Source organism: Triturus cristatus, chromosome 3_2 (genome assembly GCF_964204655.1).
Source record: "Triturus cristatus chromosome 3_2, aTriCri1.1, whole genome shotgun sequence".
NCBI lineage: Eukaryota > Metazoa > Chordata > Amphibia > Caudata > Salamandridae > Triturus > Triturus cristatus.
The window spans coordinates 198187495-198204709 of record NC_140584.1 but is presented as its reverse complement, the minus strand read 5'-3'; the positions used below and the strand labels follow the sequence as shown (position 1 = coordinate 198204709).

Below are 17215 nucleotides of genomic sequence, written 5' to 3'. Positions count from 1 at the left end.
AATATCCCAGGTACACCGATTCTTAGTAACTAACATCCCAGACTCTTTCAATAGGCTGAGAGAAAACTCATTACCTATTTGGAAATTGGATTATGACTTCTGTAAACTTACCTCATCAGTCAAACGGTCATCGGTGGACCCATGATGTTTCTCTATGCCTTTGTTGGTCAATTCATGGGAAGCCTTTGGCTTACCATTATAGTTTCCATCCATCTTAGACTGAAAGCAATGATGCTCAATTCTCAAAAATTCATCAATTTCAGTTCATGGCCTATGCCTTCATGGTGTCTCTCTTCATGGTGTGTGCATGATATCACAACCTTGTTATCTAAAAAGAAAATGGTCTGAAAGTTAAACAGAGGTTCTAATAAAATTAAACAGTAAAAAGACATAGCATAAAGCTTCAAGATTAAAATCAACAAGCACGAAACAGTAACACTAGTCACCTTTGTAGCTGCCCTTGTCTTTGTCCTAGTTTTCATACATTACCAACAGATAGAACTATAGCTTACCACCCACCAAAACAAGAGAACACAAGATCTAATACTCTAATAATTCTCGTTTTTACTCTACAAGTAAAATAATTGTGAAAACGTTATGCGTAATTTAGGACAAGTTATCCCATCACTTCAAAAGAATTTACTTTACTTACATGTGTATACCTATGACACGTTTTGCTTCTTCTCACACTGACATTGCATAACTAAAATATGTGTAGGTGCTTTGGAGAAGGTAGAAGTGACATATGGGAGAGTGATTACAATTTTTATCAAGAACATTTAACAATCAGTCAACAACTGAGTTGCAGATTATAATGAATTTTTATTGTGTACCGACCACGCAGCAATTCATATGATAAAGTCTAATGAATAAAAAACGGGTATGAAGGAAACCTATGAATTGTTTAAATGTGCCCTAGATACTGAGTTTAGGAAAGCATCCCAGGCACCAAGGGCTCTCACCTAGAATTTGCCTCTCTTCGGCTTGCCATCACTGGGGAGTCAGTGTTATGAGGGGGAGACAGCTGGTCATGGGTGGCACCCTACTGCAGCGATAGACGGAACTTCCAGTACCTGGAGGCTTGAGTGTAGCAAACCCGTGGGGACGTCAGCTTTGTGAGGCTTGAAGGGCCGGAGAGCTTCAGTATGGGAGTCTAAGTATCTTGAGCCTCAGTCCTTGCAGTATTTAGAGCCACAGTATCTGGAGCAAACACACCCACCTGAGATAGCGCTGCTCTGTGTTATAAAGTGGGAATGAGCAGCTCGTCTTGAGAAAGGAGACTGATACATTTAGGCAGTCACAGTATTGCATTCAATTGCCAAGACCATGCACATAACTAGAGCCAAAACTAGGGCTGGGAAAACAATTGGGTGGGTCTCACAAAACAAACAAATGAATGAATTTCTATGCCGGATGGCGAACCCAGTGAAGTTCCTGAGGGAACCTTAAACACAAGCAGCGATTACAATAATACACAAGAAACCTTCAGTATTAAAGCATGCAGTTCTAACAAAGTAAGTCCTTGCACCACATGTCCAACTTCTGCTTCCGCCAATCCGGGTCAATAATGAATTGATGACCCCCAGAAGAACTCACATCCCTCTCCTGTGAAAGGGAAGAAATCATATCAAATCTCAACCACTACACTCACAATTCTAAGAGATCCATTACTGATCAGTTCATTATTGTATTATCATGATAATTATATGGCAAGCCCTGCACCTAAGCAATACAATCACCTCACCAATCAGGCCCTCCTAGTTCCTCTCCTTCAAAATCAATTGACTACTCATCTTACAGAAAAATATCTCTATGTAAGGAAAAGGAAAAATTCTTTAGCCATTTGCAGGAGCATGGTACCCATGGAAGCTCGACAACGTACCCACATAAGTCAAGCAAAATAGTTCCAGCTGAAATACAACACAAACCAGGTATCATTACTGCGTCACCATGCAATCAATACATCTCAGCAAGTAGTCCAGTGAAATCCCTAAACCTGAGAATTGACAGCTTTGCCTTTTCTTTATAAAACACCATGCAACAGACTTGACTCAATTGGACCAATGTTGAGAATTTGGTCTGACTCTTTTCCTCTTGATGATGATAACTTCAAGGGCATGGAATCACATAATGACCCAGTCATTTCACTGATTCCCACACACAAGACAGACCGCCTAGTAATGGACTCCGACGGGCTAAAACTTTCTACTGAGGATGACAAAACACAAATTAGAACCTTTGAAGAATTTGATACCCCACTTGTACAACAAGGTTTAGGAATCATGAAAGCTATGTGCAGAACAATTAACATCATAGCAGGAACATTATCATAAATGGATTGATGACTAAACACAAGTGTTTCGAAAATCTTGAATGCCCATAGTCTACACTGATAGCAGAATGGTTGCAATGGAAGAAGCCGTAAAAAAATAATTTTACACTACCAGCCGACCAAAGAGAGAAAAGTACCTCTTCACCTATTCTGAAGAATTGTCCGAGGTACCAAAAGAAAAAAAACTCTATTCTAGTAGACTACAGGATGAAACTAGCAAAAGAAGGTTTGGAAGCCCCAGACAGGTTGTGAAAACATTAAAAAAACATAAAAGCATAACACATCAGACCACAGCAGAAAGAGTTCCACAGTCGTACTAAAAGAATAGTGCATGCCAAAACCTCGTGCAGACAAGAGAGGGGTGAAGAGCTCACTTGAGGACGAAATAGAACGAATAACTTGAAAGTGTTGCAGTTAAAGGCCTCGTGTTTAATACACTAGAAGCAATTTATGGCCTTAGCACACTGAGGCACCGGCACGTGTTTTGTGTTCCCAAATAGACTGAATCTTGATTAGACAATAGGAGCAGGATATTTAATTAGTTAATCTAATTAGTTTGAGGAATTAATTAGTTAACAACACACAGAGTCTTAGGTGCACTTTGATAAAGCACAAATGCCCCTAAAATTTTTTTTACAGCAGACTATTAAGACACCACCACATGGACCGATATTCCTCAAGAGTATCGATTATCTAATGACGCTCAGCTATTCTGACGTTTGTTCAGGCTAAGGTAACAGCTCGATGGCTACAGATAACTAAGTGAGAACTTTTGAAAAGTATTAATACTACAAAAGACTGATTGAATGCCATATAGGAAGAGCTGCGGGCTATGAGAATGATGGTAATGCGGCACCACTATGTACTTGACCTTATGACGGCCATGCAAGGAGCAGTATGCGCCAGAATTGGAACTGTGTGTTGCACTTTCATTCCAGTAAAAGATGCGGATAATGGAACTTTATCAGATGACATACAGACACTACATAATCTACAGAAGAAAATGGTGGACGAAGGAGGTGCCCCAGATAATTGGTTTAGCTTGTGATGTAATTTCTGCCATCCTGGATGTCAGGACTGTTAGGAGCAGTGTTGTTAACTATTGTGGTCTTGCTTTTAATTTATTGTGCTGTACAGTGAGTTATAGCGTGCCGTAAAAGAACAGGAACACAGGTAGAAGAGATGTTTCCAGTTAGGAGAGCAGCACAAGTAGTAGATTTTCAGGGTAACATATATAATCTAGTACCTAGTGCAAACCAAGATTTAGATCTAGCACTTGAAATATCAACTAGAGGAAGGAATGTTGTGGAAAATGTAAAAAGTAAAAGCAAAACGCAACAGCAGAAAGCGTTACACAGTTATACATTGTGTAAAGAATAGTGCAGGCCAAACCCTCATGCTGACATGAGAGGTGAGGAGTTCACATAAGGACGAAATAGAATAAATAACTTGAAAGGGTTGCAGTTAAAGGCCAACTCGTATTTAATAAACTAGAAGCAATTTATGGCCTTAGCACACTGATGCACCGGCACAAATTTTGTGTTCCAAAATAGATTGAAGCTTGATTAGACAATAGGAGCAGGTGATTTAATAAGTTAAGAACAGCCAGAGGTCTTAGGTGCACAATGATAAAGCACACGCCACTAAAATTATATTTACCACAAATATACATTACATACTTTCACGAGTAGAAGAATGCTTCGTTTGTTAAGCATGGTTCGAATTTCAATAAAGAATGTGTAAGCAGATTAGGTTAGAGTTCGTGTCACAGGCCTTTGAGTGTTTTTCCACTTTCAATCTGTAACTATGGAGTCAATTATTATTTGCGGTTTTGTAATACAGCATCGTCTAATTCTGTATAAACAGCTACCTGTGAAGCAGTAAATTGAGATCGGCTGCCTGCCTGTGTAAGGAGGGTCGATCTCCCTGTCACAAAAGTAAAGATCTGTCTTTACATTGTCAAAGAGGAGTATGTGTCTTTTCAATTTTCAAAGGTTTTAAGTCACCCTGAAACAGACCACACACCACATGAGCTGGGCACCCCAAAAGTAACCTTAAAGAAATAGCCCCTAAGTGCAGTCATTTGTCCAACATCAAAACAGCAAATAACTTACCTATTTCAGCAATAACAAAGCCAAATTTTCTTATACTGAAAAACTACAGGCTCCTACCTAGAGCAAAGATTAACATTGCAAGCAAGAAGACCTCCTATTGAAAGGGATAAACAAGCAAAAGCAGACAAGGAGGAAGTGGAAAAACTATAACGGCCTACTGTAACACCTAAAATCGCAAGAACAAACAGAAAACAACTTCGTAGTGCCTCAACTTGCTATGGACCTTGGCAAGACCAATGTCCAAAGAGCACATATCCCAACCAGGGTGCCAATTGGCATATTTCATTCATCAACACGAACTCCTTCGGTGTGAAGAATCATGTACAATCCACATGCCTGTCATAATAGTTTGATTAGTGACAGAGATCTACAACCAGCTAAAACTGCTGCACCAAGAAAAGAAGAATGTACCGCTTTTGGCAACAAAACCACCGACATCCCGACAGAACCTCAAGAAATGCTGCAATCGCTACTGTGCCATGCTGGCTGCTTCAACTCACCATTAAACAAGGAGACCAGAGCTAACAGCTTGTATGGGAACAACCAGGAGATAATCCAGAGGCCATCTGTGGTACAGACGCATACTAAAAAATATATAGAGTGGTGACCGAACAGAGGGAGCCTGGCTGTCTGGGACCCCAAGAATCCTGGAAGTGGATACCAGCCAATATAACAGGAGCCAGTAGCCCTTTGGGGCAGAGACAACAGAGTCAACGTAGCACTGAAGCTAAAGTATTGCAATTTCAGCTCAAGAAAAACATACAATTTTGACCCAAAGTGCATCTAAACCGAACAGACGCTTCCCACCTGAGCCAAATTTCTATCTTACGACAGAAAGACGTATGTTTGACCCCTAGCACACCTTCTTTGCATCAAGAAACAATTAGCAAGAAGCTCACACTTTCTTCACACCAATGTAACAATCCAGGGGTAAGCACAACATCTTTAATAGGGGAAACAGTCTTAAAATGTCACTTCCTGGCATCCAACACATACTTAGCTACGCAGAGGAGCTGGTATCCTGGGAAATAATAGTGACTAAACTGCCAATTTTACATCAATATCAAAGAGTCAGCAAAGATGCACCAATTTCATTATAGTAGGTTTGATGCTAAGCATCTCCTTAAACCCTCAGTAGATGCCTATAAGGTTAAAAAAAAAAAAAAAAAAAAATCCCAAGCCTGCTTATGAATTGCTGTGGTTAGTAAGTTGGAACATAGCAGGACTGAGGAAATATTGGAAGACAAAGAATGGTTTGCATAATTAATTAAACCAAGACATCTGCTGAGGTATGGAGATATGGGCCATGAATAATATTGGTTTAGATGGCTGCATCGTTTCACATGCCAGCCACTAAAATGATCAAAGGAAGGAGGAAGAGAGGTCCCACAATACGCGCAGGGAACATCTTCTCAAACAAAGTGAAAGCAACTTAGACAAACATAAACAATAGTATTCAACACTTAAAGATGAGGAAAGATCTGTGGGTGCTAGACCAATTTAATTTGTACCTCCCTCATTGCAGGGGCTAGGGGGGGGGGGGGGGTGGGAGGGGATGGACACTCAAAACTCTTGTTCCGAAAGGACATAGATATGGTCACCCAAAATGAAAGGAGTAATAAGATGCCATCTCATCCCAATAGGACTACCCTACTATGTGGCAAATTAATACAAAACGTCATTTGGTATTGTGGGAACAAACAGTTGTTGAGGTATACTGTGCTCCTCCAATTAGGCAACTAGGATAGGACTAGGATAGTGGCATCAGCTGAATGACCTTTGAATGGTGCACAGACTCAGATGATCCAAGAAACCTACATTGAGATCACATAATTGTGAAAGTATTATCAACTATGTCATGCTGAACCTGGAGGATTGGCAGTTGGTCAAAGACATGTCCTTGGTGCAGAGATTAGAAAGCGATCCTAATCCGCTTTTGCTTCCTCTAGCAATGGCCTCCCAATTCGTTCAACTGTCTATGTGGATTACACACATCTGCAAGAAAGTCCTGAATTCAAACATGAAAAACATACTAAGAAAAACTCTCCAAAGGAAACCAAACGCCGACCCAGGGTTTACAGTGATCAAAACATTTTACCTTCTTCTCGAAGCCACAGGCTCAGTTATGAAGGAAAGTATATGGAGCTGCAACGCCACGCGGAATATGTCATACCTCCACAGGTATGATGAAGTAATTCTTTACATTTAGAAGATATCTAGCAACCGCCCTTAGAACCAGCCATGCCAGTTAGAAAGGTGAAACATCCTTACTAGAAGATAGAATGATGTAAAAATAACTTATAAAAACAAAAAAGGTAACCAAAGGCACAAGGCATGGAAAGCTCTGCAGGCTGCAATTGATCAAAAATAACTCCAAGAAATTTTGAGTGATAATAATATGGGGCAGTAAAGGCTCAGAAAAGAAATTAGAATCAAACATAAGCCCTGAAAGATGATCTAGCACGGATAAAGACTCAATAAAGAGGGGGCACAAGAATGAAGCACAGTTATGTAAACCGGGTAACACTCTTTTCATGCCCTTAAACCAGGGTTCTTATTAATTTAGTCAGAAAGAGGTAGCTAGTGTTATCCAGAGCCAAAAACCTTTTTAAGCTCCAGGTCCGGAACGTGTCCCTGTTGGTGTATTCTGAAACAACCAGGACCTGTGGCCATCCGCATTAACAACCGTCTTCAATTCGATCTGGGCACATGACGTGGTGCTAATCTTGTGTAAGTCAAACATAATCGTGCCCATTCATAAAAAAGGGCAATGACTTGACCCTTCTAATTACTCACTACTACCATCTCACTACTGGATAGGGTCGGAAAAGTATTTGGAAAAATACTATTTTCACGGATCCAGACAAGGATTAATGATGGACAAATTATATCGCATCTCCAGACAGGCTTGTGCAAAGGGCAAAGTACGGCATATCAAGATAAATATGGAGTTTTGAGAAACTCTACATTGTATATGGTGTTTATACATCTAAAAATGTCTTTTGACTACATTGACAGACTAACACTTTGGCGCATTCTTAGAGAAGAAAGGCCTACCTAAAAAGCTTTTGAGAATCTTGATAGATATGTGGTAATAAAGAGGGGATAAAATATGGAACCAATGTCAAATGTATCAAGGACTTTGAAACGAACACCGGAGTAAGCCAGGGTTGCGTATTATCCCCAGCATAATTCAACATTTATTTAAACAGTATAGGAAAATTCCTACCCAACCTCTTGATGTACCGAAATTGGATGAAGAACATATACCAATCCAGTTTTTTGCAGACGACGTTGCGATACTTGCACAAAAAATTCAATGCATCGTCTCCTAACCGGATTGGAGACTTTCTGCAGAAACAGGAAGCTAACCATCAACACGGAAAAAACATAAGTTCATGATCATCAAACCAAAATCGCAGCTCATCTCTACCTTTCTATGGCAGGCAGCTCGAAAGAAAACAAACATATGACTATCTGGGTAAATGCACTGACGCAAAACTCATTTGGGAAGATAACTAGCAAAGAGAAAAACAATCTTGAGCCAACAGGCCAGTGCAGGAACAAGATTCTCGAACAAATGTGGCAATCAATTAATTGTCCCGGCTATTACTGCTGTGAAAAATGAAATGACTTGCACCAAGCTCGTACGGCGTTTAAAAAAAAAAGGCTGCCCTGCAAAAAAACAATTAGGGACCTTTTTAGGACACCTCTTACATTTAGGCCCATGGAAAGCAATCCTGGACTCTGACAAGGAAGAGGGAAAAGCCAAAGAAAGCACTCTTCATTCAAACTATCTAAATATAAAACCAGAACCTTGTGTTGAGCCAAGCCTGGACTACATATTTCCTGCCACGAAAATGACCCTCTATCACAAATTTTGAAATGGAACCATCAAAGTACTGTCCTATACCGAAACATTGTCCAAGTCCCCTTTTAAATGTTCAGACCAATGAAGTTGCTTACAGGGCGGCTCTGAAACAGTCACTCATTTCATGCTGCTATGTGAAAAATCGTTCAGTGTCCGGTAACATTACTTATGTCCCTTCTTCTTAAAACACAACACTTGACACTGCAAAGAGGTGTTAATGTTCAATAACAGAACGAACTTTAAGGATATTGTCCTGATGGTAGCATCATACATGTATGCAGCTAGGAAAATAACTAGAGATGTAACAAGACAGCCCCAGAGGGCCTGCCCATCGACGTAGGGAACTGTCATCTACAACTGTATGCTCCCTACTTTGGCAACAAGTTGCATGAACCAGATACCTTACTTTGAAAAACTCCCACATACAGACTGGTGGAAGGGACATCAGGCATAACTAATAAGTCCACTTTGACGTTGAGATAAAAAGCACTTTGATAGACACATTACCGCTAGTTTCAGGGCTCGAAAAATCATAATAAATTACTAGACCTGCAGGTCTAGTAACTAGAAAAGCCTACTTGACTCGAACTGTAATGTACTTAAACTGTGTCTGAAAGCTGAACAAAGGTGATAAGATAACAAAATTTAAAAGCATCTTTATTGCTCATTCACTTTGTGAGCAATAAAAATGCCTTTAAATCTTGTTACCTTGTCACATTTGCTAAAGTTTCAGAGACAGAGGTCAAAAGTCAGTTTGTCTTCCTACTCGCCAGAAAGGGCGAGCAGGGCCTAAACATAGCTTGTCCTAATTATATCTGGCTCGCCATAATGAGCGGGCGAGTGGATTTTTCGAGACATGTAGATTCAAAGTTGATATGGGGGGGGGTTAAGAATGGTCTGCGTCTCACTAAGAGTGGACAGCTCTTTCACTTCCTGTTGCATGCTGAGAAACAGTATTTGCACCATCTGTATGCATCTTTGCACACTGTTTGACAATCTGTTCTCTTAATTTTTCAAAGCCCTATTTTTTAAATTTCGTTTTCTATTGCATAAAAGTATTTGCACATTACAGACTATCAAACAATCAATCAGGATTTATAAAGCGCGTTTAATCACCCGATAGGGTATCCAGGCGCTGGAGAGATGAATTGACTTGTTTAGCTATGTCTGAGATCTCTCTTTTTAATTTAGGAATGTATTAGTATGTTTAAGGTTAGCAAATGCACATATATTCTCAGTGTTTTCTGAAGTCTTTGAATCTGTATTAAGCCTCCTATTGCACAAAAACATTTGCATTTAAGCTCAATTAAATAGAGAGCAGAAATAACAAACGTAGATGAAGCTGATTTCATGTCCTTGTTACTCAGTTTATTATCCTCAATTATAAGGGTCAGCAGACATGCAAAAAGAAAGCTTACAAAAATATGTCTTTAATTAAAAGAATCAGCCTGCTGCACTAGACAAAGGCGTACAGACAATCATACTGAAAAGGTTGAATTTATTTCGTTATTTACAATTTGTTCTTTTATTTTGCCACATGAATTTTTAATTAATACAGCAATATTGACGTGTACAACTGATTAACATGTGTACAGACAGCAGACACGTGCCTCGCCCCCGATGCTCACAGGCCTGGGGCTTTTTCAGGGCTACAGAAAAGAAGAAAGAATTAGTAAGTGATTAGAGTTCTGTGATCTGGTAAGGCCATCGCCTCAGGGGTGGGACGTGAAGGAATACCTGTGACTTCATAGACAGAAGGGAGGATTTCTGGATAACTTTAGGTTCTTGTTGTATACAGGGAATAAATCCATCATGTTTGTAAAAGATATAATAGAAGTGCAACCAACGTCTACAAATAAAGCTACCTTAGATAGGAGGCAGAAGTAAGGACTTCTGGCCATCTTTAGTTTGTTGTTGTGTCCAAGGAATAAATCCATCATATGTGTAAGAGATATAATAGAAGTGCTGCCAGAGTCCATGCATTAATATACCTTACGTAAAAGGCTAGCCACGATAAATGATGCTGGCAGGCAGCTCTTGATAAAATTATAGAAAGAAGAGAAAAAGAGAAAAGGAAAAGGAAAAAAGGAAAAAAGGGAAAAGGGGATGGGAGAGAAGCAAAGAGAAATGGGAAGCGAACAATGATAGTCCCTGTTAGAAATTGGATTTCTGGTTGGCTAGGGCTTGCGCCTAAGCCAGGTAGAAACCACCACTCTAGTCAGGGCAAGGGAGTTACACGCTGAAGATAACCCCTGCCCACTCCCTTGGTAGCTTGGCACCAGCAGTCAGGCTTACCCCAGAGGCAATGTGTAAAGCGTTTGCGCAACACACACACACAGCAGCAACATCCTAGGCACACCACGAAAGAAACTCAACACAAGGTTATATAAAACAAAATAGCTTTTTTATTATCCAAAATGCATTAGAATCATAATCACACACATACACTGTGCCAACTGGCACTAGGCAATATTTACAGGGGATAATATACATATAAAACACAACCAGTAACTACTGGCAATATACTGTACTTGGCAATTTCACTTGAAACATAAATGTCCGCATCACAGTAGCCTGAAACTAAAACATCATAGCATGACATTAGGCATAAAACACATCATGCATCCTATGAGGCATAAAACACATTATGCATAAACACCCGGAGCATAACATTAGCCTAAAACACAGAATGCCACAATCATATTAGGCATCATTATTCAAAATGACCCCCAGGCCAACTGGACTTCCCCTGGGGCTCAAAATGTCCTCTGTCCAGAATGTCAGGTCGTAAGGTAGGGCCTTTCAAGTAGCCATAAAGCTGCAAAAGCCGCAAAAGCCAAGTGCGCAAAGCGCTGGGGCAGAGGAGTGTAACTCACTCCTTCCTCATGAAAACACAAATGAAAATGACCCCGATCGGCAACCGTAGCGCCCAGCACCAACTGACCTCAAAAAGGAATGCCCCTGTTTCTGCTGCCCTCAACCGGCGGGTCAGCTGTGCCAACTTAACCCGGGCACCACTGCGCTCTGAGGCAGCCCCTCTCCGGGACTCCTTAAATATCAAATGGCCCAAACGTTGGAGCTGCCCGCAACTGCGGCGCATCTGGGAAGAACAGCACTTTACTGGGCTCCTCTGGGTGCCTTCACGGGGCACCAACGATCCTCCAGACTCAGCCCCCACTCACCGGAACTCCTTCAGGGACTCGGCGGTCTCACTGCAGCAGGGGAAAGGCACAGGCAATGTGCCTCCTGCCCCGGGACCACTAATGACTTCTTCGGTCTCTCTGCCAGAGCCCGCAAGGCTCCGGACGGTCTAGGCTGCATGCGTGGCTCTCCTCACCAACATGAAAGCCCTGCGTGCGTCGCGCTGCCTCTTCCTCTCTAGCCGCGCTGCAATTGCCAGTCTCCTTCTGTGGCCCAGCCCAGAGTCAGGCAGCTTGCCTAGCTTTCTGGTCGCGTTGCGGCAGCTCTCCGTTTCGGGTCAGGCGACGGCGGTGATTCCTCTCCCTCACAAGCGAGGGATGGGCACCCACCATAAAATATGCATAAATGCGGGGTGGGCTCCCGCTAAAGGAGCATAAACTCGGGGTGGGCTCCTGCTATGAAGTAAGCATAAATGCGGGGTGGGCTCCCGCAAAAAGCCAGCAATGAGGGGGGATCCCCACATCGGGATTCCCTCGAAACAGGTCACAGCTCCACACTGCAAAGCTCCAGCGCTCTTCCAGGAGCATAAATTCAGCGCTCATGAGGCGCTAAGAGCCACCGCTCCAGCAAAGTTCTAGGGGCACCAGGCTGGGCAGGGAGGCAGTACCTCATGGCGGTTCCTCCCGGGGCCCAGCAGCAGCAGTCCCCAAGTAGCAAGAAAGCACAACCTTTTCATGGGGTCACAGCCCCAATATTTATACACCATATTTGCTTTGTCTGCCCTGGCACAGGGCTAGGGGGAACCAGCCTAAACTGGTTCTGGGGTTTTTTGGAGCACTTTGTTGACAATCCTCCTCTCCCCCTTTGTCAGGTTGGGGCTCGTCATCAGACACACCACAGGGGGGTGGAGCCAGCATTCATGTAGGCAGGCACAGCCCTATTCAGGGTCAGGGGACTACTCCTCCCACTACTCCAATAGCAGATGCCCAATTCAGCCTAGCGCTGACTCACCCTGCCGCTCCTGGAGCCACACACACCTCACCAGCCCCTGTCACTCCAAAACCAGACATGCAATACACATCAGGCAGGCAGACACATAGCACACAGAAATGCCAACTTCTAAAAGTGGCATTTCTAAAATAGTTATAATAAATCTACGCACACCATTGCGCAGCATTTATTATTACCATTCCGAATATACCAAACTTGACCACGCTGCTCCTCTCATATCAGGAATTACCACTGAATCCCCAATGCATTCCTATGGGAGGGCAGCCTCACAGCAGTGAGAAACCAAAATGGCTGTTTGTCACTACCAGAACATGTCACACCCTTAAGGTACATGTTCTACCTTTTGCCTACGATGCACCCTGCCCATAGTGCTAGCTAGGGCCTACCTTAGGGGTGACTGACATGCAGTAAAAGGGGGGTCACAGACATGGCACACACTTTAGGTGCCACGTCACAGCGGCAGTAACACTGCGCGCACAGGCCCTGCAATGGCAGAGGCCTGAGACAGGTTTGAAAGGCTACTTTGGTGGGTGGCACAATCAGCGCTGCAAGCCTACCAGTAGTATTTAATTTACTGGCCCTGGGTATCTGAGATAACACTTTACAAATTAAATGTGCCAAATAGGTGTAGACCAATCTTACCATATTTACCAGAAAGCACACGCACTTTACACTGGACGGCACTGCTAAAGTGCCCAGAGTCCTAAAACCACCAACACCATGTCAGAAAAAAAAAACTAGGAGGAAGGCAAAAAGTGCAGAGATGACCCTGCAAAAAGTGCCAAGTGCAACAGTCCCTTATACTTTTGCCATAAAGTGTAGGTAAGCGCCATACAAAGAAGGAAGCTTCCATTAGTGCTACAGAACATGCTCTGTGGAAAACGTGCAAAAATGAATCAAGTGAAACATTATTAAAAACACTATGTTGAAGCAGCAGAACAGAATACTTCATTATTAGGGAACAAAGGTACTCGTTTAGTTTCCGTTTGTTGCTGTTCAAATGTAGTCTAATAAAGCAATATCCTGATAAATTCCATCCGAATAGGAATGAGATCATGCATACAGAGTGTAAACAATATTTCATCAAAGAAGAACTTGTAACTTCCAAGTGCCACAGTAAAACTTTCACATCATGCACAATCGTTACAGCATAACAGGGAAAGGCAACCATGTTTATTGATCATAATATTTTTGTAAGTAATTTTTATTGCCATTTTTCATTTTTCAACATGTTGCATTGATGTATCGTATAATAAGAAGGCATTGTACACTTGTTATCGACATCTACCGCCGTAGCTAAGCAGTTCTGAATGTTACTATCAGTTTACATCGTTATAGATCACGTGTAATAAATAACCCCATCATATGTGTAAGAGATATAATAGAAGTGCTGCCAGAGTCCATGCATTAATATACCTTACGTAAAAGGCTAGCCACGATAAATGAGGCTGGCAGGCAGCTCTTAATAAAATTATAGAAAGAAGAGAAAAAGAGAAAAGGAAAAGGAAAAAAGAGAAAAGGGGACCGGAGAGAAGTAAAGAGAAATGGGAAGTGAACAATGATAGTCCCTGTTAGAAATTGGATTTCTGGTTGGCTAGGGCTTGCGCCTAAGCCAGGCAGAAACCACCACTCTAGTCAGGGCAAGGGAGTTACACGCTGAAGATAACCCCTGCCCACTCCCTTGGTAGCTTGGCACCAGCAGTCAGGCTTACCCCAGAGGCAATGTGTAAAGCGTTTGCGCAACACACACACACAGCAGCAACACCCCAGGCACACCACGAAAGAAACTCCACACAATGTTATATAAAAACAAATAGCTTTTTTATTATCCAAAACGCATTAGAATCATAATCACACACATACACTGTGCCAACTGGCACTAGGCAATATTTACAGGGGATAATATACAAGACAGGGCCAATCGGGTCACAGTCAGAACCTTTTAGACAGCACTTGTAGCACATATAAAACACAACCAGTAACTACTGGTAATATACTGTACTAGGCAATTTCACTTGAAACATAAATATCCGCATCACAGTAGCCTGAAACTAAAACATCATGGCATGACATTAGGCATAAAACACATCATGCTTCCTATGAGGCATAAAACACATTATGCATAAACACCCGGAGCATAGCATTAGCCTAAAACACAGAATGCCACAATCATATTAGGCATCATTATTCAAAATGACCCCCAGGCCAACTGGACTTCCCCTGGGGTTCAAAATGTCCTCTGTCCAGAATGTCAGGTTGTAAGGTAGGGCCTTTCAAGTAGCCATAAAGCTGCAAAAGCCAAGTGCGCAAAGCGCTGGGGCAGAGGAGTGTAACTTTCTCCCCCGCGGAAGGCTAGTGTTAAAAGTGGGGCCCTCGGACCTGCAGTAGGTAATAGTGAGAAACCCTTAGAGGCATTACACTTCCCTAATTTTAAGATAAATTTGGAGTCAAATAAGAGTAGCCCAGTAGTAACTACGGTCACCGAAGTAACAGGAGCACCTGAAGTATTATCAAAAAGGACGCGGAAAAGATTGAGAAATAAGGCAGCCCGGGATAAAAAAAATAGCTAATGGGGTTGCAAACAACAGCGGCCCATTAAACTTGAATTCTGGTCCTATAGCTCTCATCCCAATTTGTACTTCTTCGACTGCACCTCAAGCCAATAAAAAGGTTAAGCCATGTAGTAAAGCTGGAAGTGAAGAGTCAAAGGAAGGGTCTATTCTAAATGAGGGGACTAAAACCCAGATATTGTCAATCCGAGAGAACCAGGTAGGTCAAGATAAGCCTATGCAAGATCCACTCTTTTATCAGGGTACTGAAATCTTTTTCCAGAATGAGATTATCCCAGTTCAAGAATTAATAGGGTCTAACAATATTATACGTACCTATTCAAAAGAAATAGGGCCCGTTTGGTCCAGAGACGAAGGAGAAGTCTCAAAAAGTGAGCAACATATGGCCATTGAAACAATTGTAAACCTTTCCCTTACGCACAGGGACCAGATTAATCAGAGAATTCAGCCCCGTGTACAGGAGCAGAAGCTGTCTCTTGGAAAATTAGTAAATCCCCCTCCTTTGTATCCTAACAAGAATGAACAGGTTGAGGGTCCCCGTATGCTGGTTCAAACTAAGCCAGGGCAGCCTGATCATTTAAATCAACCGGATAATCCCCTGTTGGTGACTGCTGGGAATACGGATCGTTCGGACTCAGGGCCTAGGAGTAATACTGATCGATCCGGCCCAGGGCTTAGGAGTAATATTGAATCCCCTAAATTGCAGGATAGTTCCCTGTTAGTGACTGCTGGGAATATGGTTAGATCGGATTTAGGGCTTAGGAGTAATATTGATCAATCCGGTCCAAAGCTTGGGAGTAATATTGAATCACTGCAAGTTGAAAATCTAAAAGTGGTGTTCTGCCCCCAATACTCGACTCGCGGTTCACATGATATTTTGAATAGAGGGAACATTCTGAAATTACTAAAAGCAACTCCTGATCTTAAGGATGTAGCAACCGAAGACCTGGATTCTGTAGTGTTTAAGATAGATGGTGGTAATAGGGAGACAACCATCACGACTTGGCTAAATGATGATATTGTAAAGAAAATACTAGCAAATTCTAACAAATTTGAAAGTTGGGGGATTAAGGTATGGAGACTACACGGTCTGCAATACCCTACCCCACTAATATCCATAGTGAAGAATGATGCTCCAAAACAAACCGTTGTTAACCAATTTAGAGTATTGAAAGGCGCCTCAGGACCATCATCAGCCCTAAATAGGCTAGGTGGCATTAAAATCAAAAGCTGTCAGCCAGGGTCACGAGTGTGTGAGGAATCAAAAGGGGTTCATGCGGCAGCTGATGATTGGAGTTGGCTCCCGGCTATTCTATCTGGAAAAAATTCAGCAGAGACTGATTGATGTTGGGGTACTTCGTTTAATGCTCCAACATCAGTCAGAATTTGCTCTTAGAATATAAATGGTTTTAATACACTTGTAGAAGATGTAAATGCTGTAAGTTTTTTAAATATGTTTGATATGTTATTTCTGCAAGAAACGTGGAATTTGGCCAGCACGCCGCTGATCGGCTACTACGAATATTTGAATACAGCGTGCAGGGAAGCTGCATATGGTCGACCAAGTGGGGGACTCTCAATATATGTTGCTTTAAATCTTAATGTTGAACACTATGAAATAGACCTTCAAGTCAAATGGATTCAATGTGTTAAATTAATAGCCAGTCAATCGTTGATCATTTTAAATGTTTATTTAAGTTCGAAAAAAAGGTGCGATCACTTCAACTTATTGAGTTATGGGAGATGGTGAAAGTGCTATATTATGATCATAGGGATGCACAGATGATCATCACGGGAGATTTTAATACTCATCTTTTATCGTATAAAAAGCGGGAAACCCACTCAGATGTTTTATCCCAATGGTCTAAGTGTGAATTTATTAAATACAATCTAACGATGTTATATGATAGGGAGCATTTTCCAACATTTAATAAAGCCGACTGTCTTTCTATAATTGACTATACGATATTGTCAGATAAACTCGCAGAACGAGTTCAAAGTTATGAGGTTGTGCCAAGGATTGAGAGTGACCATAATCCACAAGTTATTAAGATTAATTTACCCTTCGAGTATTTACCAGCGACTAAAATATTGAGAACGGCTCCGGTCGCTTTCAATTTAAAAAGGTTAATATGGAATGAGAAAACAGAGAAAGATATTATTGACTTTCTCACTC

The 17215-nt window shown here is 41.8% G+C and overlaps 1 protein-coding gene across 3 annotated transcripts in view; it reads right to left on the bottom strand.

The window, feature by feature from the left end:
- Positions 1-17215, bottom strand: part of DTX3L (deltex E3 ubiquitin ligase 3L) — a 203595-nt gene that overhangs the window by 148850 nt on the left and 37530 nt on the right. For all 3 annotated transcript variants that reach the window (XR_014979841.1, XM_085647498.1, XM_085647499.1), the window contains one exon: positions 112-328. Coding sequence is in view for 2 of the 3 variants with exons in the window: in XM_085647498.1 (XP_085503624.1) it covers positions 112-213 (102 nt within the window). In the remaining variant the exon portion in view is untranslated. The remainder of the gene's footprint in view (positions 1-111; positions 329-17215) is intronic.